This window comes from Ascidia mentula, chromosome 3 (genome assembly GCF_947561715.1).
Source record: "Ascidia mentula chromosome 3, kaAscMent1.1, whole genome shotgun sequence".
In the NCBI taxonomy this organism is placed as follows: domain Eukaryota; kingdom Metazoa; phylum Chordata; class Ascidiacea; order Phlebobranchia; family Ascidiidae; genus Ascidia; species Ascidia mentula.
In genome coordinates this window covers 11,804,061-11,831,942 of record NC_138568.1, presented here as the reverse complement: position 1 = coordinate 11,831,942, position 27,882 = coordinate 11,804,061, and the positions used below count along the sequence as shown (strand labels likewise).

The following is a 27,882-nucleotide window of genomic DNA, read 5'->3' as shown; positions in this document are numbered from 1 at the left end:
ATTTACATTACACAATGTGCAAATTGTATACATTGCAGCAACACTGTAACAGGCAGCATACTAAATGCCCTTTGAAGATGATAAGATTCTCTGTTTGCCTGTGTGTATCATAATTGGTACCATTTCTTGTTCTTGAACTTCAGCATTATCTGAAATTAAAGCAGTTCTGTGATCTGTTAAAACATAAATTTAAAAAAACTAACATCATGGGCATTAGAAGAAAGTTTTCCAGCAGAAATTTGCATTTGATGAGTTTTGTCTTCCAATTCACCAAGCTTTTGTCCCCTCTCCAATGCATTTAAATGCAGTCGTCGAAGATCTTTAGATAACAGTTGACTTGAATCCATGTTCATTTCAGAAAGACCAGAATTAAGGGGAGTGTATTTTGTTGCTGTCCCCTTTAAAGTGATTTCACTCTTTTCAGTTCTAACTAAATTGAAAAAAATATGAAGTTAATTGTTGTTGTACTAAATTTTTAACAACTTGTTTCCTGCATGTATGCGTAGAAACAATTTGTCACTTTAAAAATAAAAACCCCATCATACATAACTCATCTCTGTCCAAAGTTAAATAGGAATTCCCAAAAATAGTTTGAAAAAATCCAGATTGTGCACGCTCTGGCGACTCTTTGGGTATGAAAAGCTGGCAAGTGTTATCCTGCATTTGTTTGTGATATTCCTAAACAAAGAAAAAACAATTTAGAAAAAAAACTTTAACAATTAAGTAAAAATCTTTACCGAGAACAAAATTATTCTTTCCACTTCAAATGGGGAACACATAAATATGAAATTTGACAAAGGTGCGAAACAAAACAAGGAAGTAGAACAATTTTCATTAATTATGGGAGAAGAGACAAACACAATACTTAATCTGAAACAAAGTAAACATGAAGTTCAAGAATTACTTTATCTTGTACTTATTCTGATCCTTACGTTGGAATTGATAACACAATAATTATGCCTTTGGTTGTAAACAAAAATATGTAAGTTCCATGGAAAGTAGTCTCTAAATAAAATTGCAAGCTCACGCCATACAATTGATCAATTGCATAGTTCTGCAAACATATGCCTGTGGACACTTCAAACAACTGCAACAGCAAACAAGAATATTCATGTGTTTAATTAATCCTTATACTTGGGATCTTACCTTAATCAACTTTTCAGAACAACCCACTACATACTTGCAGGAAGTTGTTTGCAACTCGTGACTTGTGGTGGCATTTGTTCTTGATTGGTTTAAAACCCCCTGTAAGAAAACAAATTTACAATCTAAATTTATATTTAGCTTAAATTGATCCTGCAAGCTATGACAACAACCTCAAGAATATAAAAAAATCCTTTAGTGTTTTGTTGTAATGCATTGGGATTATTTTGTTCATCCCACTGACACAATTACCATTCTTACCATTTTTGAGTTTCTTGACATAACAGACCAGGTGGAAGAAAGAAAATCACAAAAGACAACAGGATCTCCTATTTGAAATTTAGCACCTGGAAAAAAAATGTTGTTACTTTGCGAATCACCACAACTTTGTAGGCATTTGTTTTGTATTTTTTAAAGTTGGAAAGACATTTAACAGAATATTTCAACTGACAAGGCATTGTAAGGTAAAACAACAAGCTAGTACAGATGAATCCTGTTAATCCCGTAGCCATTTTCCATACTTCTCTATGTGATTTGAGGAAATAACAGAGATTCTTCCCCCCCCCCTCGGGATTGTAGCCAGATTTGCCCCAGACTGAACCAATACCCAAAATTGATTTCAAACAATCAAAGTTTGCTGCCAGTAATTCACAGGTTGCCATTAGGCATACCCAATGAAATTAAATGTCTTTAAAGTGATAACACCATCTCTTTTGTGCAATCCATGCTCTTATATTTGGTGAAAAACAATGGACTGTGGCACTTTCACATTTGTGTCAACCATTCAGGTCCCCGAATAAATCATTATATTCCATACTTAATTGGATTAGTCATTAGGCTGTTAACTGGAGTATGTAATACTTTATGTACATGTCATAAAAGTTGCCAAAAAACACTTTAAAAATGTTACTTTTAAGTAAGGAAAAATAGTAGTTGTTTGTAAAGTGAAAACAAAAAATTACCTGTTGAAAAAAGCAATCCGTCCTTACCATGCTTTTTGCATGTATGAACAAAAACTTGACATAAGGTTCCAACATCATTGCCAATCCATAAACAAAATTGTGTTGCTGAATCTGTTATTAATAAGTACCACAAAACATCGCACATGGCTTCTGGAAATTTGCAAAAACTTTATATTACCTATGCCCGAAGAAAAAAATTTAAGAAATGAAACTTCTTTCATGTCAACATAAAGTTCAGTAAAATTTGAACTAGTTTCACCTCCACCTAAAAACAGATTAATAAACTTTTGGATCAAGTCAATCAATAACATGGTGAAAATAGTGCTTTACCATCATGAGTGACTTCAGTGGAATTGTCATTATTATTTTTTCTGCAAAATTTTCCCAGTGGTAATTCAGTGATAACTTCTGCTCTTTCTTTGTTATTATCTTGCTTTATCAACTCCCATGAGGTGGATTTGTTCTCTATAATGTCAAGACATAGGTGTGTGAATGTTGTCCTAGTTGCTTAGTGCATTACATAGAAAAAACACAACAAAGAACTTTCCACTGAGTAAAAGTTAATAATATATTAAAAAATAAATTAAAAAAATATAGCATTTTTAAAACTTAACTTTAAAACCAAAAATCACAAAAATTACTTACCACAGACAGAAAAAGAGTCTTCAAATAACTTTACAATTTCTAAAAACTCAGTTTTATTTATTTGACCAAAAGTGTAAAACTAATAGTTACCTGTCTTAACTTTATTTGGACTTTTTGGCTCCATAGTTTCTTGGCGAAGATTTAGGTCACTAATAAGCAACTTTGCCACACAAACATTTTCCTCATAATTTATAACAAAAACTATATTGTCAGTCGAAATAGAAATGCTAAAAAATTTATTGTTATTTTTGCCAAATAGTTTACATCGAAAACTTACAGGTTATTATTGGAATTTATATCCAATAGCATGTTCGTTTTTTTCAATGCAGTCTTGTGATACAAGCACACCAACCCTGCTTGAAACCCAGGATTTTGCAGGGGTTGCCAACTTTTAAGTCTAAAAATATCATGTACAAATAAGTCAAGCAATCCAATTTACAGTTTTTTTTAAAACAATTATGTGGCAAATACCTTAGATGCTGTTGTCTTTCTTTAGCCGTATGTGACAGTTCGTCTTGCAATATCATGGATTGTTTTTGAGCAACATGTTCCTCGGAATGGCTCTACATTAAGAATATGAAAATTTACCAACATATTATTGAGTTTTTCTTTACAAGTTTATTGTTTTACAACCACATTATGAGGTGAATTCATCACGGTTCCCACAAAACCACATTCCACTTCTTGCAAATCACACAAATGCAAACCCTGAATTTAAAATACAACTTGTTGACCTTTTTTTTAAAAAGCAAATTGTTCATAATTCAGTAATAACAATAATGTCAAAACTTACCACTATTTTCTTGCCATGTTGATGCAAATTAAAATAATACACAACCACACCAACAAAGTTTGATACAACAAGCACTTTTCTTTTTGCATCGAGGACAAAATTTGTAATTTCGAAACTATCATCACTGTCATTTCGTACAAAGAGTTTTTGTGTTCGCAACTTGTACATGCACTTCAAATATCCTATGCAACAAACAAACCTCTTTCTAAACAACATACGTAACTGATGTATGAAGCATAATACATCAAATAAAAAAAATTATCTAAATCACGATGATACAAGTGCTTGCTACATTAAAACCATTATAGAAAACGTGCTTGCAATGCAAGATTAATAACAATATCAATTTATATTGTTGTTGGTGCACCTGTCTGTGTTGACCAAAATCGAAGTGATCCATCAACATGCCCAGTAATAACTACATTTGAATTTACTTCTGTATCATCGGTTTGTAAGTCCCCACCTTGCAATGGCCATTTCTTATTTTACAAATGTAAAAATTATGATAAAATTTCTAATGCCCATTTAAACCACGAACTTACATTGTCAGGGTATTCAACGTCAGATGTTGTGAAGCTAGAAAACATTTGCAAAAAATCAGAACATTCATCATGATACATTTTTAAACATGTGACAGGGGAATCATGAACATCCATACTATGTGGTACTTCAACACATGGAAAACCTAATGTTTCCAAATCCACAACAACCAACTCCTGTTCTAGAAGTATTGCCAGCGCGAAGGGTTGTTTAAAATCTAAAATTTAAAATCTTAAAATCTTGTAAGTTATGTTGAATGTTGCACTTACCACATTTCCATGGTGTGCCACTCATTGCAATGAACTCCACAACAGGATAGTCCATTTCTAAAACTGTGACAGCCTTTCCTTGTAGAATAGTTATGCTTGGAACAAGCGGCATGCCATGTGCTTTTGGAAGCCCACCAGAAAAAATGAAGAAATCATTTCTGAACAGACATGTACATGTAACTGGGGTCAGCAAAGAAAGATACTACATTGTCAAAAAAAATATCTTTCATTTATTAAAAAAACATACAAGAATTATTTGCAAGTAAATTTAAAAAGTGTTTTGTATAGAGTTTGGTTTGTCAGTTAATATGACAGCCCATTGTGAAAGCAAGATTTTAAAAGCTCACAAAATCACAATGAATTTCAAGAACTGCGAAATCTTATATAAATACCTACTACTACCTATGACTTCGTTACATTTGCATGGGTTTCATTAGTGTAAAACATATATTTTTGTTACAGAACAAGAGTAGTAGGTGACACAAATATATTGCAAACATAAGCATTTACCTCTTAAAACTAATTCAAACATTTATTACTAGCTCATGCAAGTGTGCACCCAGGAAATCACATTTAATCAAATTCCTGTTTTAATTGTTTATGAATTAATTGGCCCATGTTTTCCACCATAAACATGATGAAGGATAAAATGTGCACTTCAGTCTTTCGATAATGTATCACAACTATACGCAAACTGCCAAGTAGAACTCAACCTCAAGTAAGAGTCATAAATTATCCCTGAAAAAATCAGGAGTTCCAAAAAATTCAGCCCTCTTCTACAAAACATTCCCACCACCCACAAGTAGATTATGTAATATTAGAAAGTCTACCTGTCATTCTCATGTGCTTACAAGCAACACTTGTACTTAGTGGCGGATCTAGGGGGTGTTTTGGTGTCAGAACACCCCCCTTAGCATTTTGGCACATCGTTTTGTGGAGTGCAAAAGTGTAGTTAATTTCCCGCTACGTAGGAACCCAAGTGTTTGTCTCCTCAGTTTCTTTGTTTATCGGTCATGCACGCTGCATTCATGCCATGATGACCGCTTATGAAACAATCATTTGTCTTGCTGTTGGTCAGTACCCATCAACAAAACCGTTTTCGAAAGCGCGACCTTATAAATTTATTCATTTCTGCCACAATTTCTATGCAGAAGCTGCACGTTGTAAGAGATTTATTGTTTGACAAGATTGCACCAAAATATATTCAGCTAAATGAGTATTTTGTATTTTGTCTGATTTTACTACATTTCGCAAATATTTATCTACCGCTGAAACATCGATGTGTATTTAGTGGTGCAAGACCAAGTCCTAGACCATTACCATGAAATCGCATTGTGTCATAACATAGCGCTTGTTTTAGTGTTTTTCGTAAAAAACTACCTCTTTTTAAAGTTGAATTTACATGGCAAATGTCCGAAAAAACTTGTAATTGCATCTAACGGCTTCATCAATTAGGTAACGAAACGAGGTCGATGTTCTTGTTTTTTATCACTAGCCCATTCTTTACCATTGTTGTTTTTCAGATGTTTTTTTTAAATCACTTTATTGTGTTTATTAAGAGGGGAACTGAAGATGCCTGTGGGGCGAAATATATATTCCTGATAAAAAGCCAGGCTGATCCTAAAGAAAAAGCTAGTGCATTTTTTTGTGTGATTACGAAAGTATACAGTGATCGCTAGGCCAGCAGTTAGATCCCTATTTTTCAAGTCAAGTGTAATGAAATTTTTATGTCAAGATATAAAACTATTTTTGTTTAAAAGATGTGCTGCTTTCACAAATGCAATCAGTCACACAACCAGTCAATGCTTACTATTGCTGTACCAAGTTAAGAAATTTGAGCTAAAATGTTGATCAATGCAGTACATATTTTACCTGATTAGATAACAACCTTTAGTTACAAGAAAATAAATTTTACTCACTGTGACTGATTTGAAGTCCATTCAACTTTATCTATTTGATTTAAGCTGTGACAGGGCTCTGCATCCAACTTTGAATTTTCTGTCCCAAAAAAACAAATAACTAAAATAATATTTGCAAAGCCACAAAGACTTACCATGGGGAAACAATTTTTGTTTTGGCAGATCTTTCTGACGGCAGTTCCAAATGCACAGCATACCATTAGCATGAGATGATATTATTTCCTTGCCATAACTATTCCATGACAAACTAGTGATAGCCTGCAAGTTGCAAGAAATTTTTGGTCATGGTAAAGCACAAAATTGTCTTAATTTTTGTTTGTTTTTCTAATTCCACGAAAAACACCACTATCATCTTTGTTGATAATCAATGTAAAAGATGAAATATCTTCAAATGCCTGTACAGATGATTACAGTTAATGTCACACTACTATTGCCAAGCATAACCAGATGTGTGATAATCAATAATCAGTAATAAAGCATTGTCTCTTTTCGTGAAATCTGTGCTCCTCATTCTTCAACAAAAACATTAGGCTGTGCGACATTAACATTTAGGACATCATTTTAGTTAATCAAATAAATCGTTGATATTCTATTTAATTCCCCAGATTACATGGTTAAGCATTATGTGATTAACCAGAATATTTTCCATACAAGGAAGATCTACAAGAGATTTTGCAATAACTAGATTTGCTGGTATTCCACCAATTTAGGTTTGGTCCCAGCTTTTATCAACATGTCTAATAACCACATTTCATTAACACCAACCACATTTAATCAATGAAAATCAAATAGTTTTGCAAAAACGTAACAACAGCAATCAAAAAAATGTTATTAAACAATTACATACTTTAGAATAAGTAATATTTTATATTTAAAATAAATGATAAATCGCTTTTTTCACACACTATTTCTAACATGTAATTAAAAACATATTTGCTAATTCTTTGAAAACAACAAATAACAATAATAAAAGTGATTGACATACACTATCTGATGAAAACCTGTTCACAACTTGTGAAGTTTTTAAATTCCAAACAATTAATAGGCCAGATGAATACGCAATCCCAATTTTTCCTTCATCTGCAGGATTTTCTTCAATACAAACAACTTGGCCTGGATGACTTCTTTGCATTCTAAAATACTTTTTTTTAATATTTCAGAAACCAAATAATACAATGTTTCTATGCTCCACCATAGCTCCATAAAGAAAAAAATGTAGGAAGTGCCAACTAATTAGTATTATGTATAAAATATTTGTTGTTCCATGCCAACACACTTGAACTTCTATCTTTACACAAATCTTCAAAATTAACATTTTTAAAATCATCCTACATGTCAATTGCTTTGTTCCAGTTTATACAATAGCCAGATAGAGAAAAAGTTTCTACATCACAGACATAAACATTTCCTCTTTCAGTTCCAGTATATATCCACTTGCTTTGATATGGAATACAGCAGAATGTTAACCTAAAATCAATGTTATTTTTAACAAGTGATATAAACAAGATGTTGGTAAACTTTGTAAAAGCTAACTTAATCCTTTGTAAGCAGCAGTAAATATTGCATCACATTAGCAGAAGATGAGAAAAAAGACCTTTGCACAAAACACCAGAATAATAATTGAAAATAATTGTGCATCACAGCAGTTTAAAATAAACCACATATTACTATTTCCATCACTTGCGCAAGTGATTCTAACATAGTTTTTCTGTAGTGTTTGAACCAATTGTTTGTTTATGTAAAGCTTAATAACCTGCAAAATGATAGTCTTATTCTTCTTTTCAATATTCAGATAAATCCAGTTAATCCCATAATCATGTTTATTGCATACAGAAGATAAATACCAAATTATAGCCTATTTCATACTTCAGTTAATCACAAAACGCTTCATCGCACAGTCAAGGTTATTGCATAGAATTTTAACAGTTTATACAAATAACTGAAATCTTAAAAAGACACACGGTATTAAGTCTAGGTATTATAGACATTGTATATATCGTGGCATTGTGTCTCTAAAAAAACACTGTAGGTGGGTGCAAAACGTATGACGAATGGCTAAGTATTTGTATAGCTGCAGTGACCACAGCAATTCGTATCTTGTTCGTAAAAAGTCTCACGTTTATGTTTTCGTTACAGAGACATAATTTTATTCTAATGGTGCTTTCAGTGCCGAAAATACTCTGTCATATCAGGCCTGTCCAACATTTGAAGTGTTGTGACACTTTTATGTGGAGAAGTTATTGCGGGTCACAAACGTTTTTAAAAAATTTAATACCAAACAAATCTATTGCTTATTAAAATCCTTTAAACCACATCCAATTGACAGTAATAGTAGCAATTGAAGTCCAAGATATCTGACATAAAAAGTTTGTGCATTGTTGATGTAACAGTTACCAAAAAGAGGTTTTATTGGGTCACTGGTTGCATGCACTGAAGTCATCTGGTATTTTGAAAGATTAGTATACTTTTAAAGATACTGCTATTTTTGTAAACACTTTAGAAACTAAGTGCCAGAAGAACAATTCCGATTACTTTTAAAGAGTTTGGTATTCAAGTTTTTGAATAATTGGTCTATAACAGAAACAAATGGTATATTTTGGAAAGTATACTAGACCCAAACTATTTATACTACATGCTGGGCAGGCCTGCTCTGGTTAATTGCACAATGCTTTTTTAATCATAAAACCTGGATAATTGCATGTAGTTTTATTAATTCATTTGTTCAACTGAAATCTTGACCTAAATACAAAGTCTCACAGTCTATAGTAAAAAAGCTGTGTTATTACTTCAAAGACAGCGACATTCCAACCTTATTTTTATTGCGAAAACCTAATGATATGTGTAATCACTGTCAACAATCATTAATTGCTCAAAAACCAAAGGATGGTCTTCGTTGTACTTTTGCTACCCGAAGTTTTATTAATTGTCATTTTAATTTCGTAATAGTTTTTGGAATGGCACTACAAAAAAATCTGTACCAAGCAAACAAAATGTTACAACTTCTTTAATGTATGTGTTGTGGGCACTATGCCATAACATATCTTTAGGATTAACGTGACTAGAAAAGAGAGAGAGAGAAATCATCTCCACTACCAAGGATATGTGTTAAAACAACATTGTTTTAGCTGGGGTAAATTAGCACCCCTGTGAACAACCTTCACTGTTTATACCACTTCCGGTCCAGAAAAATACTTGGCTAAGAGATCATGCAATTAACTGTAATTATCTGTACAGTATATTATAAAGAAAGTCGTCAAAACACAGTGTTTTCATGTTAACTTGTTTTTTGGTGTATGTAGGACTTCGCAAAAAAGGTTTAAAAAAAATACATTTAAAAAAAATTTGACAAACATAACTCTCACATATAATTGTGTAAATAACATCCAAATAAAAAAGTGGCACAACACTAGTGGACAACCTATTTTAAAAACATCAACCTTTTGATTAGGTTTCACATAGATCAAGGTTTTGACTGCACAGAACTGATTATAGTTGATCGTTGTATACTAAATATAGTCCATCACCTTTCCCTATTAAACTTTATTGAGTGCAAAATTGCTGGTTGTTTTTGTCGTAGATTCCATAAGTGCATTGAATCATCAGAACAAACAGATATTAAAGCCCCCTGCAAAAAAAGATAAACTGTTGTACACTGTAAACACAATAATTTGGAATACCTCATTAGAAAGTAAGGACAAAAGGGGATTATGCTTACATGGTGATTTAATTGAAGAAATAAAAAAGGATTATGTAGTATTGTTAGTCAAATCAATTTTAAAACTTTGCACCCAAAATATGTCGGTATATCGTTGGTCCAAAAAATGCAATTAATTGTTAATGATGAAGTGTGCCCTGGACAATTCAGTGATTTAATTCAAACAGATTTGTAAATTTATTCAAGGAAAATTTCAATATTTGTAGACCAGAGAGACATGATATACATAAGTTTAACAAGCTTGTCAATGGTGAAAAGCCTTGCTGACAGCACTTTTGGTATGACACCCCACCTTCTGGTTGAACAACTGTTACTGGCTAACCAAGATCTCAGACCACTACCACTTTTGGATAAAACAACTGAATGTTTTGATCCTTTGCATATTAGATATGGAGCAAAGTGAAATGTTGATTACTGTGAATTAACTATGTTTAAGATGAATCACCAAAATAGCAACAGTAATTTTGTGTTCGACATGCAACACCACTGGCAATGTGAATAAATTTTAAGTTACTGGTATTCAGTACCACGAACACACCAACGCTATTCTTATCTACAAAAGTCCATAAATTGAATCAACTTAATGAAGCCTAATATATCGGTCACGCCAGTCTTGCAACATTCACATTGGTCTTATTAGTTTTCTTTTTTCGAAGATCAAACGCCAACGATTCTCCTATTAACATGTAGTTGTCAATTTTTTGCCGTACATTTTGGTGGCAAAAGTGGTTCGAAGATGTTGGTGCCAGGTATAATTTGATTAATTTCGAAATTTTGTAAAAACTTGAGAAATTTGTATTTCAAGTCACTATCAAACAACAGCATTTAACTGAACACGTAGTGTTAAAAACCTAATGGCATCATCGCTTGGGATCCCCACCCAAAATAAATTTGTATGGTAAGATGGCTAAATAAACGCTACCGCAATAAATTTTTGGATAAAATCCATGCAAGAACCTGCCAGCACTTGCTTTAACGTCCAGCATGTAAGCTCTGTAGTGTTAAAAACTAAACATTGTTTCCAAACATGGAGCATTGTTACGAAACAAGTAAAATTTTTCATTCAATCAGACCTTAAAAGAGCCATAGCAGCCCAAAACATGCAAGGTTTTTGATTGTTTTGTTGTTATTTCAACGTGTGTTCTAAACTTATGTAAGTACAAGAAAGTCTGTCTCTGGTCTGTACCTATAGTACTTGCTGGTGTAATGTTTTGACAAGAGACTGACTGTTGGACATTTATATTTGCACAAGCTTTCAAAACTTTGCAGAGTTTGCAGCACCTGGGGAAGCCCGCGAAAGGTCATGCAAATATAAATGTTTAACAGTCAGTCTCTTATCAAACAGTGCACCAGCAAGTACTATTTGTTGAAGCTAATATTACAAATGATTGTAAACTTGTATTCATGCCATTTGATCTATTTAAGTTTCTTTGAAACCGATTTGGATTGAAGAATGAATTAATTATCAAAGCTTCATGCTTTGATGACATTCTTTTCGGAAGTCGCAACACTTGCAGCTCACATGGAACTTGAAATCAGCTTTTACAATGGCTTTCAAACCACAAATTTGTCATAAATATCCAGAAGAGCAAATTTTGCAATTATGTATATCTACTTCATCAAACTACGCCATATCACATCCCTGTGCACATTAAAGCCTTTCATCTCGTTGCAGACTTTGCCACAGAAACATATGTTTCAAAAAAACTTTCGAGAATTCTATAATAACCGAATGTTAATGTAAGAATTTCTCGTGAACTTGCTCCCCACTCAATTCAATAAGTTGTTAAATATGACTTCACACTACCTTTGTTGTTTGTGCCCAGCTGACAACATGGCTAGAAGTGTGTTTTGAATGTGTGCTAATACTAATTTCTGATTCTATTTTGATTCAGGCTGTAATTGGTAGGCTGAAAAACAGTATTTAAACTGTTTTCCAACACGAATTAAGTAAATGCTTTCATTGATGAAGATTTCGACTTGGAAACGAGTAAAGACCGCAATAATCAGTTACCGCCCTGTGGCGCGGCCAACAGGTTCAGCCAGCCTCGATTAGTGGCCCGTTACATTGTTTAAACATTGCTTGCCTGCTTGTCGCTTGCCTGAAAGCAGGAGGCCATAAAGAGGCGACGCGCTGTCGTTGAAAAAGCACGTCAGTCATTGGATGTCAACTGGATTTGGTGGAAGTAGAAATGGAAGCTTGGGAAGAAGAGTTCTCTGTGTGGCTCCCATACCAGGTTAGACTGACAAGGTAGTTATGGATAGAGTATCAGACGTTCCTTCGGAACCTATCCGTGAACTACTTCCTGAACCCCATTTTGGTAAAACGTCGAAGTTTAATGTGCCTTCAGTTTCATGTGAAAAAGACCCTGTCTATAATCCCCCATGTCGTCACCCTTTATCTACTACCCGTGAACCGTACCGTGACACAAGTCTCGACTCGTTGGTTGTGAAAACCCAGAGGTGGAGGAGCACATTTCTGCACGAAATCAAGTTTGCTTCGAGCATTGATTCAATGGACGTAATGCTAAACATTGTCAAAAAGCTCCCTTTGAACATGCAGGATAGCTCGATTACAAAGGCCTCAGAAATTGAGAAACAAACAGGCCGCCGAGCAGATTTTGTTGCGCTGTCCGAGTTCATAAGTGAAAAGAGTCAACATGCGAACTCGATCTCAGAAAAGCCTTGCACTCAGCCGAAGGTGGGACCAAGTCAAGACATCGCCGGACAAAGGTCAGTGCACACAACGCAACAGTCACCCCATTTACAATAAGCTGTGTGCTATGCTCGCTGGCTCACGAACTTGAGTTTCGTCGTAAGTTTAAAGGGAAGTCATATGCTGAACGACGTGCATTTGTATGCACCAAGGAACTGTGTTTCAAGTGTCTAAGACGGAGGCACATGGCTGGGAACTGCGAGTCTACAATCACATGTGGTGTACTCGGTTGTGGAGGGACGTTTCATCACACTATGCTGCACAATCCCAATTGGCGAACGAGACAAAATGATTACTTCGAGGAGAGTTCGTCGAGCGCAGTGATACCTCCACAAGAGTACAGCGCTAAGGGCTACGTTCACTACTGACCAAGGGGGGTTTTTGTTTGACAAAATGGTTGTCAAACAGCGCTGAAATCCTCAATAGCCTTCCGAAAGAGGAACTGAGCAAGTCAATGCAATTGCATCCGCTAGATACAGAGTTGCAGGAGCGTGTTTTGGGTGTGCATTGGAACATGCACGCCGATGAATTTACATTTTCCGTGAATTTACCTATGAAACCCCGCACCCGTCGTGGCCTACTCTCCACAATGAACTCACTTTTTGACCCATTGGGCTTTGTAACGCCAGTGGTTTTGAAGGCGTGGCTGTTTTATAGAAGTTTGTGTCAACAGGAAATTGAATGGGCTGACCGAATTGCGCGAAGTCAGCATTTTGCGTTCTTACAAATTGCCCACACACAATGTAGAAAGTTCTCAATTGCATGTGTTTGCAGATGCTTCGAAGGAGGCCTACCGCACCGTTTGCTATTTGCGGTCTATGGGCATTGACAACAGGGTCACATGCACTATGGTGATGGCCAAGTCCCATTTGGCCCCGCAACACGAAGCCTCCATTCCACATCTCGAGCTCATGGCAGCTGTCGCAGCTGTCAAGATGGAGCAACTCATAAAAAAAGGAGCTCGGTTTGGATTTACAGCCATCGATCTTTTGGACCGATTCTTCTGTAATGCTACAAAGTATTCGTAATTACCGCCGTCGCTTTACACTTTTTGTTTCCTGTCGTGTCGCCTTGATACAACGGAACACATGCGTCCATCATTGAAAACATGCTCCAATGAAGTAAAATCCTGCAGACTTGGCTTCTCGCGGGATAACGGCAGCTGGTCTGATCGGATCAGGGTTGTGGTTTACTGGTCCGTCATTTTAGATAGAAGGTCCAGACAATTGGCCAAACAAGTTTGAATATGGTGATGTCGGTAACTGTTGAAGCCAAGATATTTGACAGGAGAAAAAAGCTGAGGTGTTTACCATGGTGGAATCCTGTTTCAGTGTAAATTAGTTGCTTACAAGGTTTTCATCGTTCTTTAAGGTTAAACGAGCCACTGTCTGGTTACTTCGTTATAAGTCGTTTTTATTAAAACGAACGAAGGGCCAGGTAACGGCATCGTCTCCGCCCGTTACAGTTGAGGAGATGAAGGCTGCAGAAGTGGAACTATGAAGCGATTCTGCCGCACAATTCGTACCTCACGGATTTGATTGTTGCTCACTTTCATGAGCAAGCAGGCCATTGTGGCGTAAATCACACGCTGACGCTGCTGAACCAGCGTTACTGGATAATTAAAGGTTCCATGGTCATTAAACGTGTCCTCGACCAATGCTTAGAGATGCTCGACCGGAAACGCAAGTGATGTCCGAGCTTCCTGCAGCCCGACTGCAAATGCATATGCATCCCTTTGCATACAGTGGGGTGGACTATTTCGGCCCACTAATAGTGCGACAAAGACTAAGCGAGGTGAAACCATATCGCTGCTTGTTTACTTGCTTGACCACTAGGGTGATTCACTTGGAAGTTGCTGTTGACCTGAGTATGGATGCTTTTATAAATGCGTTCCGGCGTTTTATATCGCGTAAATAGTTGTGTTATGTTATTATTATCATTATTAACGCTACTCGAAAATGTGTTGTGAAATTGAAAGTAAAGAAAAACTTGTCAATTGGGGGGAGTGTAAGAATTTCTCGTGAACTTGCTCCCCACTCAATTTAATAAGTTGTTAAATATGAGAGCTGCAGACAGGGTGTATACACGCACTGTTTCGACCTGTAAGGTCTCATCAGTGCAGCTGTTGATGTGGGACTGTGCTAGCTGAGACCTTACAGGTCGAAACAGTGCGTGTATACACCCTGTCTGCAGCTCTCATTGATTATTATGGCTCTTTTGCGCATATAATATGATTTGTTAAATATGACGTCACACTACCTTTGTTGTTTGTGCCCAGCTGACAACGTGGCTAGAAGTGTGTTTTGAATGTGTGCTAATACTAATATCTGATTTTATTTTGATTCAGGCTGTAATTGGTAGGCTGAAAAACAGTGTTTAAACTGTTTTCCAACACAAATTAAATAAATGCTTTCATTGATGACGATTTTGACTTGGAAACAAGTAAAGACTGCAATAATCATTAACAGCCCTGTGGCGCGGCCAACAGGTTCAGCCAGCCTCGATTAATGGCCCGTTACTGTTAACTTATTTACTTTTTTTAGGGTAAGGTTGCCAAACCCAATAAATTTGGGTTTTGATAATATTAACATGCCCATCATGTAATTTCCTCTCTGATATTGTTTCATTTGAAAAACTGCAAATCACATAATGAACATTGTGTGTAACAGCATATATTGTTTTTTTTGCAATCTTTTAGGGTAAGTACAGAATCGTTTTTAACATCAGGTTACTGCCAGAAAGTCCAAAGTGAACCATAATAACATTTTATTGATGACAACAATGGTTTTATGTATAAATAATTATATTCAGGTACATGTAAATAGCGTTGGTTTATTCGTGTTTTACTGAACCTGAATCTTTATCGATCGGGTACAACATTATTGTGTTTTAAAATAAAATTGTTAAAATTAAAAACAGCATAAAAAGCCATACATTATGTTCCTAAGCACAAAAAACTTGTCAAGAATTCCTGCCATTTTTCCAGTAAATGTTTTTAGATATGCATTATAGAAATAAAAGTAGTGAATCATTGACAAGTGCCCTTACATCTGACCAACTAGAACAATTACTCTCTTCAGTTTGTGACAATTTACAATGTTATATAAGATTATGCGATCAGATCTCTTACAAAGTTATCAACTGCTATTTCTGATGTACAACAATTAAAACTTGTGTCCAACTTAAAATATATATTGGTGTGTAGACTTGTAAAACAATTTGGCACAACATTTAGCATGAACTGACAAGAATATATGTTGCTTAGCAACTGACATCTCTCCAAACTATTCTAAATATTATTTTTTTAATGTAAAATAATGTGACATAGGTTAACATAAAAAACATATCCAAATACTTACCTCGTTGACTAAAAATATAAGTTGTGTCACTGGAGTTATAGATTCATGGTGTAAATGAATATCGGTACCAGTCTTGCCCAAGCTAAACAAAGCAAAAGTGGTAATTTTTTTATTACATTCCATTATTGTCACTATGGACCAAACAACATTCCACAAAACACTATTAACGAAACCACTACAATATAATATCCACAAAATAGAAAAAGTTAATGAGGGAAGCAATTATATGTCAAAAAGTTGGCATGTCATTTGGAAAGTGTGATCAGACGAATTTGGTTAATCACATCTTAACTGGAATATGTGAATATCTAGAATCAGCATAAACCAGGCATGGGCGAACTCTGACCCATTGGGTTTTTCAATTTGGCCCACCAGGGGTTGGTATAATTAGTCGCTAAAAAACATAGTTTTTCTGCAGTTAATATAATTTTTTTTGCTTTGCGTTTGCTTTTTTTTTTTTAAACATTAGTTATTGTATATATTAAGTTCATAATTGTACATTAAATCACTCCACTTTGTACTGACATGGACCACTGGCATTTCCAAATTTAATTTTAATAATGGAATGGTGTTCCTACAACTGAACAACTTCATCATGCCCAATTGCATCACTGGTATAAACAATACTCATTGTTTGCAACAGAGGTGCAAATTCACACTATTCCAAGCCGAATTTCTCACAGAGTATTTTTAGGTAAGTTTGTGTCCCTTTATATCATAGGCATCTTATGCAATAGGTCTACATAACATTTTAAAATCCAAACCTTTTAAAGTCCGGCCCACAAAGATATTTCGATCATAATTTACATTGCACCAAATACACAAACAAATAGTGTGATAAATTTTAATTTGTTTTTTTTAAATTTCCACAAATTTCAATAAGTGATTTCACTTTTCATTGACTATCGCACGATGCGAGCTAATGTTTGCCATTGCGGGTATATCAGCCTAAAGAACAACGGAGACTTTCCAAATCCAGGGTAGGCAGCCTAACTTTTCCATCAGCTACAATGGCCTGCTTCATACAAAAACTTGTTTTCGTGGGTTTTTTTGCTTGTAATAACTGATTAGGTTGATTTAAGTCGTTTTGTTCACCGATTGATCGTTTTATGGTAAGTTACCAGAAATTAAAAAATTGAATATTGTTTGCAATGCTGCAAATTATCTTGTTACAATAATTAATTCTTGACAAAACACAGTGCAAGTAAACATTATGGGTTATGACACAGATGTATTTATGTGCGTAAATGCTTACTTGCCCAAAAATTAAGAGTGTGTATCATATCACTAATTGTTATTACAGTGGTATATACACCATCCATTTTCGAAAAAACTGTGAAAGGACTTGCATTAGCTAGGAATCAAAACTGGTTTGATTTATTTGTGTGTGCAAACAAATATAAATAGTTTCTCATTCTGAGAATTAGGCTATTTTTGGGGGGGTTGCGCCCCTTCATGCACATTTCATGTGCGCCAACAGTAAAATCTTAAAGTTTTTTTTTGTTTTGAAGGTCATACAAATTTTTATGTTTGTGTTGCCGACTACAACCAAAAATTCTTACTAAAATTCTTGCGACTGCTGGCGATCCCCAGTTAAAACGCTTTAATGCTGTGTAACGGTGCTTAGCCATGTAAGGATGCAAGCGAGTGAATACATATTTTACCAATATAATGCAGATTGTGCCACTGGTGAAATACAACACATCTTCAGTCGTGAACATGGAATAGATGGTCGTAGATGCTATTGTAGCTTATGAATGGTAACAAATCAAAAATCGAGACCTGGGCCAATGTACTTGATCAGGAATGGCAAAAATTGGTAAACAAACCCAATGGATATAAATTTACTAAACCCAGACACTCCCTCAATTCTATCACAATCCGCCACAGGCAGGGACATAGTTTGAATCTATGCACAAATATAACAGTATTTAAAGACAATTACTTACATTCGAACACACCCGGCAAGGGTTCCAATTGCAAACAAGCTCTGTACAGGATCATATCCAATGCAAGTTGGTTCAAATGGAAATCCATTACGGGCAATCTAAAAATTTAATGGTTTAAAACGATTCAGAAACTATACATGTCAAAGTAACAAGAAAGCACTACAAAGCTTTTAAATACATAGACATTATCTTCCAAAGAAGGCCTGTGTGTCCTGCAAAAAAATCCAGGATAGATATGTCTCCCCTGGTTCTGAAACCAATCTGTTTTATGTCAAAACATTGGAAGTCATTTCATGTGTCCTGCAATAGTGCAAATCCATCCCGTTTTTTATGAATCATGGCAGGAATTGCCTTATCGTCACAGGACATAATGTTTTATTCAAAAATCAATTTAACTGTATTAAAACTTCTACCTCAATGAACATGAAATCACAGTCCTAAGTGTTCCCGGCCACCTCCGTTGCGAAATATTTTTGTCTGTCATGGTAGCTTATTAAACACAACTGTAACAATTTTTTTTTTCAAATCCTCATGAAAACCATTAACCTTCTTTACTTTTCACCTGCTGAAATTTGCCTTGGCAAAACATGTTGCATTGTTACAAAGCAAATGCATTTTTTCAAAAATTTAAGTACGAATTTTTGTATTTTTTTATATTGTTGCAATGGCATGTAGTTTCCTCAGCAGAAACCAATTGGTTTCATTGTAAAATAAATATTACCAAATGCCTCTTATCTCAAACTTTGACTTGAAAAAATAACTATTAGTGCAACCAGTGGTGGATCTACAAAAAAAAATGAGGGGGGTGTCCGAGTTTGGTCACGCCTATTTCGCATTTGGCTTAGGCTACAATACGCCAATAATCGCATTTGGATTAGGCTAAATTAGGTATCTGGCGGTTATGAAAAACAACCCTTAGCGCCAGACTAATTCCGTCTTTGTTGCGTGAAATTGAATTCAGGACAATAAACAAATCGCAGGAAGTTCTCGCGAGCGAGGCTTATTTAGAGATTGTCTTGATTGGAAATGACATGTTTATCTCCTTGTTCCTGTAGTAGTATTGTTTTGTGACAATGGGGGATTCTTCACCTGTAGATTATTTCGTCACATTTTTTTTGAGTCTGGAGAATGCAATAAAATGCTGCAGCACTTGCTGCAAAATAATTTAGTTTGTCCAGTAAAGTTTTATCGAAATCGGAACAATATAACAACATGCATCAGTCAAAGCTGTTCAAGTATTTCTTCGGCGAAGCAGCTTCTACATCGAGTGATACCAATTAAGAAAGGACTGTTTTGTCGGTTTTGTGTGCTATTTGCTCCTAGTACCGCGCATGGTTGTAAATTTGGGAAATTAGTTAAACTTCCATTTGGCATAACAGCACAAGAAATTTGCAAAGCGCTAAGCACGTTCGAAAAAAAACACAGTCAGGAGTTTTATCAAATTTTCTCAATAGATAAAGAAAAGGCATTGTAAATGCCTTCACATCAAGTCGTGGTGATGTTGTTCAGCAGATGGAAGTTCGTTCCAATGAAATGGAAAAGTTACGCCACAATTTTTGGCAACCGTTTTGTTAACCATCAGCTTATGGGTGCACAGTGTTTTCCTCTTCATGGCCACCATGACGACGGACGTTTGAGATATTCTGGACGCTTCCCGTAACAACTGCTTGTGCTGAACGGTCATTTTCTAATCTTCGCAGTTTATAGACTATCTGTGAGATGCAATGGGTCAGGAACGTTTAAGACTCCTTGCACTTATCAATATACACAAGTAAATCAATATTTTTGCAGTCGTGGATAAATATATGCCAAAAAATTGGCGAAAATTAAAATACTTCTTTAAAGCCATTTTTCGTGTAATATATGTTGATTTCTTTGCGTTGTGACAATAAACAACATAAATTTTGTAGTTGTTGTTGTATTGAAACTGCTGCAGGAATAATTATTTTAAAAACATTTTTTGAGTATCAACGGCACGGCAAATAATTGTCTCGAAAGCGGTCATGCGCAACTGGTAAACAAAGAAATCGCGCAGACAAACACTGGCCCGAAGTGTTGGCTCCTGTGTGCGTAACAGTTTTACATCCCTCAAAACAATATAGCATAATGCTGAGGGGGGTGTTCTGACACCCAAACACCCCCCCTCCCCACCTAGATCCGCCACTGAGTGCAACCAAATGCGCAAAGAGGGAAAATGTATGTCACTGCATCCAAGATGGTTTTTATTTGTATGTTTTCATTCTTACATTAATCCTTTCTTTGGTTGCAAATATATTTAAAAACTTTTGAAAATAATAGAAAAAACACAGCAACTATTTTGCGTTGAGGATACAGATACAGGACGCATATTGGTATTTCTATGAAAATTAGTTTTGGTGCTGGGAAATGCCCAACGTGTAGACCTGTGTCACAATGCAAAGACATGCATCACCAAGCAAAGTAGTGACGCAATTAAGTTAAATTTGCGGTTGAATGAGCGCACATGTGCGTGCTGTTGTCGAATTTTAGGGTGTTTGGGGCAGTTTTAGTGGGGTTTTGAGCTATTCCAATTAGGTAGTAACTTGCTGGTGGGTGCTGCTGAAATTTATGTTGAAAATGGAGCAAAAAAATCAGGCTGTGTTTGTGGCAAAATGAATCGTTTAAGTGTCCAATCATTTGTGATTTTATGAAAGATCCATTTCATATCTACAAATTTTGATCAAAATTAGTCTCCAAAAAAATGGTTTAGCCACCCCCCTAGGGCCATTTGCCCCCCTGGTTACTCAATATTTTGGTTAAAAGAGCAACCAAAAATGGAACTGGATTTTGCAGAAAAATGAATCGTTCAACTACCCACTCATTTGCATTTTTTTGTAAGTTCCAACTCTTCTCTATGCGATGGCATCAAATTTAGTTGCTGAAAAAGTGTCAAAGCCCTCCCCCAAGGGCTGGGTATACCCCCCTGTTGGTCATATGATCTTCCAGGAGGCCCAAAAAGTCCTTGCTCTGTACAGTCTCATCCAGGAGCAAATTTTTTTTTTTCAACTTTGTAGAATTTTAGGTCCCTATGTAAGTCACAAGACCCATCAACGGTCATTGGGAAACAAGCGGAACAGTCGCTAGATGCATTACAGCCGAGGGCCTTGAACACAGGATTTCTCCAATCTAATACCCATATAGGTCCTACAGTTGCATGGTTTGTACGAATGAAAGTTGATTAATGTACCATGCAACTTATGGATCAGGAGAAAGTTTAAACAATCAACAGACAAAAGCAGATTTTTTAAATAATTAAAAAAAATGTGTAAGTTTTAATAATTTGTTAAGGTCTGCTGGCTGATATGATAAAATATCAACTATTGCTTATTGTCACGTTTGTTGGGAAGCAACACAAGTTTGCGCAATCAGCAACTCGTGAGTGCAGGAAATAAGAAGAATTGGTTGTTTATGCAGCTCCTCATACAAAAAGTGATATATGCTTCATAAAATAAACAGTTGTTTTGCATTCAACATGAATGTTGCACAGTTAGCAACATCATTGCAAGATGAAAACTCAGATTCTAGTTTCAACTCAAAATTCCCGCAAACTTCCTGATGATCATCGGTCCCATGCTGTTACGAATACCATTTTCGAAGCCATTAAAAGTCTGCACTATTTGCCCATGCAAATTCATGAAACAATTGATGTGTCACAGAAGAGGACCATTTTAATATTTGTCAATGATCTAAGCAAATACACCTCAAACTCTTCTCTGGGTTTGGTGATTCCACCATAATCTGCAACTGCTGTGTAACATTATAATTAAATTTTATATTGTTTTAATAAGAGAAATGTGACATCAGACAAGTTTGATTAAAATATTGCACTGCCAACACACTTTTGCGCTCAAGTCTCAATGCATCATCGTAGATTCGAGATATTTATTGTAAAATTTAAAGGGAAAAAGCTGCAGTAGCCTTTTTTGGAAAGCTATTGCTATTGTTTCGTCACTGGAAGCCATTTTCCCCTTTTAAGCTGGTCTTGTAAGTTGGCGATTTTACAACGTATACTGCAACCAGTGGCGGATCTAGAAAAAATATAAGGGGGGTGTTCGGTTTCGGTACATAATTAATTAAGCCGTTAGATGCGGTTACAATTTTTTTCAGACATTTATCATGCTGTAATTTTTTGTCAAAATCTGGGTGGGAACCAGTTTAGTTGTTGAACACAATGCCATTATTACGCATGTTGAAAACAACTGTTAGTGCTTGCATAGGTGCATAGAGGAATATAAGGCCACCGCATGCAACATAGTTTTTATTTTTATGTTTTCTTGATAACGTAAGCCCACATTTAATTCCTTTTAGATAACAGGTATATTTAAACCTTTCTTTCAAAGTCGTGGTAATGAAACTACAGCGCAAGCACTACCGCAAAAACTCGCATCGAGGGTTCCAAGTGTTACGCAATTGCATAAGCCAAGAAGCCACCGTTTATGTGACGATTCGCACCAACACTGGCGTTCGTATTTTGCAATGTTCGGCCACAATTAACCTATTTTCCACTGTTAACCTGGTTTACAGCGGAAAATAGGAAAATACCAAAAAATTTTCGACCCACCCCGCTCTAAAAACAAATCTGTAATGGTCTAGGATGTGGTCTTGCACCACCAAATACACATCGATGTTTTAGCAGTAGATAATTTGCAAAATATATATAAAAAAAAACAGACGAAATACAAAATACTCGTTTAGCTACATTTATTTTGGTGCAATTTTGTCAAACAATTACAACTCTTACAGAGTGCGGCTTCTGTATGGAAATTGTAGCATAAATGAAAACTTATAAGACCGTGCTTTCACAAACGGTATTGTTGACCAACGGCACAACAAACGATTTTTTCATAAGTGGTCATCGCCGCGTGAATGTAGTGCGCGCGACCGAGAAACAAAGAAACAGCAGAGACGAACACTTGACCGTAGTGTTCGTTCCTGCGTAGCGGAAATTAACCGCATTTTCACACCCCACGAAACAATGTGCCAAAATGCTGAGGGGGGTGTTCTGACACCTAAACACCCCCCCTAGATCCGCCACTGACTGCAACTAATCATAAATTATTGTTAATTGACAAAACTTTCACGGCACATCTAAGCCCATTTTGCGGCACACCATTTTAACTATTTTCTTGCCCAGTGATAGTTGTTTTTAGGTAACATCCCATCGAAATATCGCATTTTTTCTCAAATATGGTGAAAAATCCAAATATTATTTTCCTAAAGTTTGTTTATATTTAACTTACTTGTGAGGTATTTTTTATACACAAGCATTGTAGTGCTACAGTATGCATTATACAAAGATCTATTTACAATAATAAGTCAAAACCTATTCGAAAATTCCGAAAATTGTCAAAAATTTATTCCTATACCATTCGATTGTGTTTGTTTTACCACATATACATTCGAAATACTTACAGGCTTGTTTTTTATTCAAAGTAGCTCAAATTTTTCCAAATGGACAACTAGAAGTGTGCTTTATGGAAAGTTCTAACTTCACTGATAGCATGTGTAGTTTTTTCACAAAGACCCTTGCAAATCATGCATTTTTTGTGTTTTCCAAAAAACAACCATGAAGAAGTGAAAGAAGAGAACAGAGTAAAACAAGACTAAACACGATATTCAACCATGTTGTGAAACTTTACATGCAATTGTTTGCACATAATGTCACACTGAATGTTGGACAACTGTATGAATTTCTTTTGAACTGCCCTGGCTGTTGTTTGAAGTTGCTCAATTGACCTTCTCAAAACCTTTCGTAATTTTGTTGCCAATGGTTCAAGCGATCTCTGTACTTACAGTACCGACTCTATTTTCATTATAACGCCACGTTGCTGGTCGTATTGCAACCGAAATATGTGAAAACAGTGCAAAAAAAGGCCAAAAATTTGCTAAAAAATTAGCATTGTACATATTGATGAAAATTCATCAAAACATTAATGTACACTTTTGTTGACGCAAGGAACTGTTTTTCCATCCTAGTGCTTTGTATTTTTGCGTGGCCAAGGCTTACGATAGCGTCGCAATGACGATTTCATTTACCATCTCTATATAGACGCTCGGATTCTATGGCATGTGCGAAATCGTCTATATACAGACGCTGGGAATGGAAAGAGTTAAAACTTGCCTGTAGCACAGTTTGGTATATAGGCCTATATACAGGGTTACCACACCATGCATATTTCTGAGATTTGAGCTTATTTTTCCAACCAGTGTCTTAGCAAATGCAATGCATGTATATACTTTTTTCTAAGAAACAAGCTTCTTTTGGACTTGCATGCTTGGTTAGTTTCTGCATCCAAGCATGCTTATTTGTTGGTAAAATACAGATTATTGCTCATTCGGTGGGTGCTGGACATTTTTAGTTTGACCACCTTCGAAGAAAAGGTCAAAGAAAAAGGTCAACCATCCTGACAAAAATTAGTAGTAACCTCAAAATTGGACGGAGACACAAATATGATATTTTGGCATCAAAATGCAGAGTGCATATTTTTTAGTTCATGTCCATGGTAATCCTACATCCTATATCATGTCCATGGTAATCCTGCATATATCATGTCAATGTACACTAGACCAATCAACAAAACCCACCTTATAAATTCCAAAAAGATTAGGATCTTTATTTTCTGTGTAGCAATTAGTTTTTTCTCCTGGTACTTTACAGTTTGTAGGGGTTAAAACATCCAACACCCGCTTTAATGTAACTTTTTTCATGTTAATTCAAATTTAAATATGTTTAAAGATATCCATTGCTGCAAATATACAATACATCAGCCAACATCGCATTGAAATAATGATGACATACTCAACAACATAATCTTCAGCAATTATACACAATTTTGGGGTCTGGTGTACTTTTAGCACCACACCTATTATATCACAGAAATCCCTGGCACTACAAACCTGAAACTTCACACGAATGTTAAATGACACCTTACGAGTTACCATGCCAAAAATGACGTCATCACCTATGATGTAACGAAATTTACAAGACCTCGAAATTTTCCTGTTTATACGCGCTACGCCCGTCAACGAACTGCAATAGCATACTCTGCAAGGTACAACACCCACAAAACAAAAGTGTTGTTTGATGAAAATATAAAAGTCTCACAAGTAACTTGCATTGCGTCGTGTGACTATTACTGATTTGTTGAATGCCTTCTTAAGCCCCGTGCCATAAAATTCTCCCCTTGATAACAGTCCTCCCTTCCATTAGATTAAGACCCTCACGGTCACTTTTGCACATATCCTTTTGAAATATTTTCACGCCTATTTTACGACTGTCCTTCTTTTCAGCCTTTATTACCCCTGGCTAAAAACACCCTCAACGCACTTGTTAACATGACCACCACCTATTTTGACACCACTGCATACCGTAACATCTAAATAACTCTCTGCCCCATAACTTTCAGAAAACGCGTAACAGAATCCGCCATGAACCCCGCCTTTTGAACAAACTGCAATAGCATACTCTGCAAGGTACAACACCCACAAAACAAAAGTGTTGTTTGATGAAAATATAAAAGTCTCACAAGTAACTTGCATTGCGTCGTGTGACTATTACTGATTTGTTGAATGTGCAGGGCCTAAGGTGTGCAGAACGAAACACTGCCGTATATCTGACTCCTGAATCTATTAAAAACATCTGCCAAAGAAACTACCTTTGCGACTTTTAATCCAAACATAAAACGATAAAACAAACATACCTTGATTTAATAAACATACGATGTTTCTAGTATGCGCGTAATTCGGTCAATCTCGTTCCCTCTACTCGGATTCGTGCTCTCTACGGTGTCCCCCGGCTTAAGGCCGAACGACGGTATTTATAATATTTTCGAAAATGAGAAAAATGCGATTATTAAGGAACGTCGATTTCGAAATTAAAAATATAAACCGATTAACACATCTGTGCGAGATTAACGCATCTGGCGAAATAGAAACGAAACGATTGACCTACATTGCATTTGCACTTTGTACGGAATTTCAATACACAAAAAATGACGTGTAAATAAAATAGTTTCTCTGCAGAAAGTCCCCCGCTGCGAAAGTGTTTGTTGGGTGAATGTCAGGTGTTAACGTGCGTCTTGGATTAGCACGCTGAGGTTTAATCGTGCCGAACATCTTCGTGAATCGATATATCGTTGAAACGTCCAGTAGCATTTGAACGTGCACTGAAGTTCGACGTAGATCGTTGTTGCAATCTGTAGACATTCTCGAACAAACAACAGTTAAATTTTCTAGGCCTAAGTTACTACATACGTATCGCGCGTTGTTATGATTTGTCAGGTGTTTTGTTAGTAATTTTCTTTTTATATTTGCGTGACAAACAGCTTCGGTTTTTGCGATGAAGCAAGTGACATTTAATTCAAGCGCTGGAATAACAACAAGGACAGAGAACTTGAGGATAATATACAAATAATAATAGCTTTGAGTATTGTCATGTGTCAAAGGTTCGAATTAATAGTGAAAAAAATCAAACATGTCTTTAGTAATTTCCAGGATTGGCATTTAATACAGTCCACTAGGTGACGGGCTTTATGGGAAAGGTGTTGCAATGTGAAATGTAATTCGTGTTTTGGCCGTAATCACGAATCTCCCACAAGGCAATTTGTCGACACGCAGTGCAAATATATGTGTGTGATGCATCAAGCTGCGGTCTGAGGAAAATAAAAAAAATAGTCGCATTGAAAGTTACCAGTGCAAAATGAGCTAATGGGTAAATCACTAAGCGGATTTTTAATTCACCCACTGCACAATGCATGGCTTCAGGCTCAGCAACCAAGCGTGTATGGCTTCTGGTCACTTGCGAAGTTGAGGCGTCATCAGGTGCGCCGTGCGACTAGCAGTCACGTGCTGCTCTTCGGACTAGTTGTCCGGTAATGTGAAGAAAAAAATGTGTGCATTGAGTGAATGCGTCGCGACCAGCGCGATAGCCCTGTGATTGCTCACTGAAAACACCATTCTGTATAAATGTAATTCTCCTGTTGTTTTTCCTATTGACAAGTTGATTAATTAATATAAAAGTTTACGTTTTGGAATTAACCATGACAATAACAAATCTAAAATCATTGTTATACCGTATCCTTTATCACAGACAACAAATAGGGTTATCCACGTCCGATGTTAATTCGATTTCGGGTATTAAGAAGCCGTTAGTCCCGCAATAAAAAATAATTAATTGACGATTCGGAGTCATGTATTAGCCTATTTGGTGAAATTTGAAAAAGTATTTAATAATATCTGCACAACATTATATAAGGTTGACATATGACGTAACCACTAAAATGCTGGTTAGGCATTACGTAACAATAATTAACATTTACTTACGTTTCAACAAAACATGCTTTTCAAAGCAGTTTGGCATTGAGCTTAATTATAGAACGTTTTAACGCAATAAAAAATGCACCAAACCTTTTCGAAATACCCAAGTGCTTGTTTTCTTCGTTGTACCTGTCTGCCAAAATATCTTACAGGGAACAAACCTGAAAAACTTGCTTGACATGGTTATATCTCGTTTCGTAAGTTAATTAAATTCAAAAAATATCAATAAATACAGTTTAGCTGTTTCAATTGCGCAGTTATTATTTCAGAAGGTTTAAGTTTGCGTGTCCAAATATCACGGAGGACAAGTCACCAATTTCTGCAGCGACCTAAGTGTGCAGAACGAAACACTGCCGTATATCTGACTCCTGAATCTATTAAAAACTTCTACCAAAGAAACTACCCTTGCGACTTTTAATCCAAACATAAAACGTAACACAAACATACCTTGATTCAAAACAAACAACACAAAACGCGCAGCGTCCAGAGCGTAGTTCTATCGCTTCGAAAGTGTTCTCTATCCTCTGTCCATATCGTTT

The 27,882-nt window shown here is 35.9% G+C and overlaps 1 protein-coding gene across 4 annotated transcripts; it reads right to left on the bottom strand.

Moving 5' to 3' along the window:
- Positions 1 to 11: 11 nt before the first annotated feature.
- LOC145895218 (syntaxin-binding protein 5-like) lies at positions 12 to 24,770 on the bottom strand. 4 transcript variants are annotated; one of them, XM_082983990.1, is made up of 27 exons: positions 24,614 to 24,770; positions 18,011 to 18,108; positions 16,062 to 16,143; positions 9,796 to 9,896; positions 7,604 to 7,738; positions 7,257 to 7,404; positions 6,406 to 6,529; positions 6,272 to 6,350; positions 4,353 to 4,510; positions 4,086 to 4,300; positions 3,911 to 4,022; positions 3,544 to 3,725; positions 3,381 to 3,458; positions 3,222 to 3,313; positions 3,028 to 3,147; positions 2,841 to 2,977; positions 2,751 to 2,789; positions 2,436 to 2,570; positions 2,284 to 2,370; positions 2,106 to 2,216; positions 1,405 to 1,490; positions 1,147 to 1,245; positions 933 to 1,087; positions 738 to 870; positions 546 to 678; positions 204 to 430; positions 12 to 149 (listed from the first exon to the last, which is right to left on the bottom strand). In XM_082983990.1, exons 1-27 carry the CDS (start codon positions 24,734 to 24,736, stop codon positions 108 to 110), a joined length of 3,231 nt encoding a protein of 1,076 aa, XP_082840116.1. In that variant the 5' UTR covers positions 24,737 to 24,770; the 3' UTR covers positions 12 to 107. The 4 variants fall into 4 exon arrangements, with proteins under 4 accessions (XP_082840116.1, XP_082840117.1, XP_082840118.1 ...); XM_082983991.1 differs by having other exon boundaries at positions 3,384 to 3,458; XM_082983992.1 differs by having other exon boundaries at positions 3,387 to 3,458.
- Between the last annotated feature and the right edge of the window lie 3,112 nt (positions 24,771 to 27,882).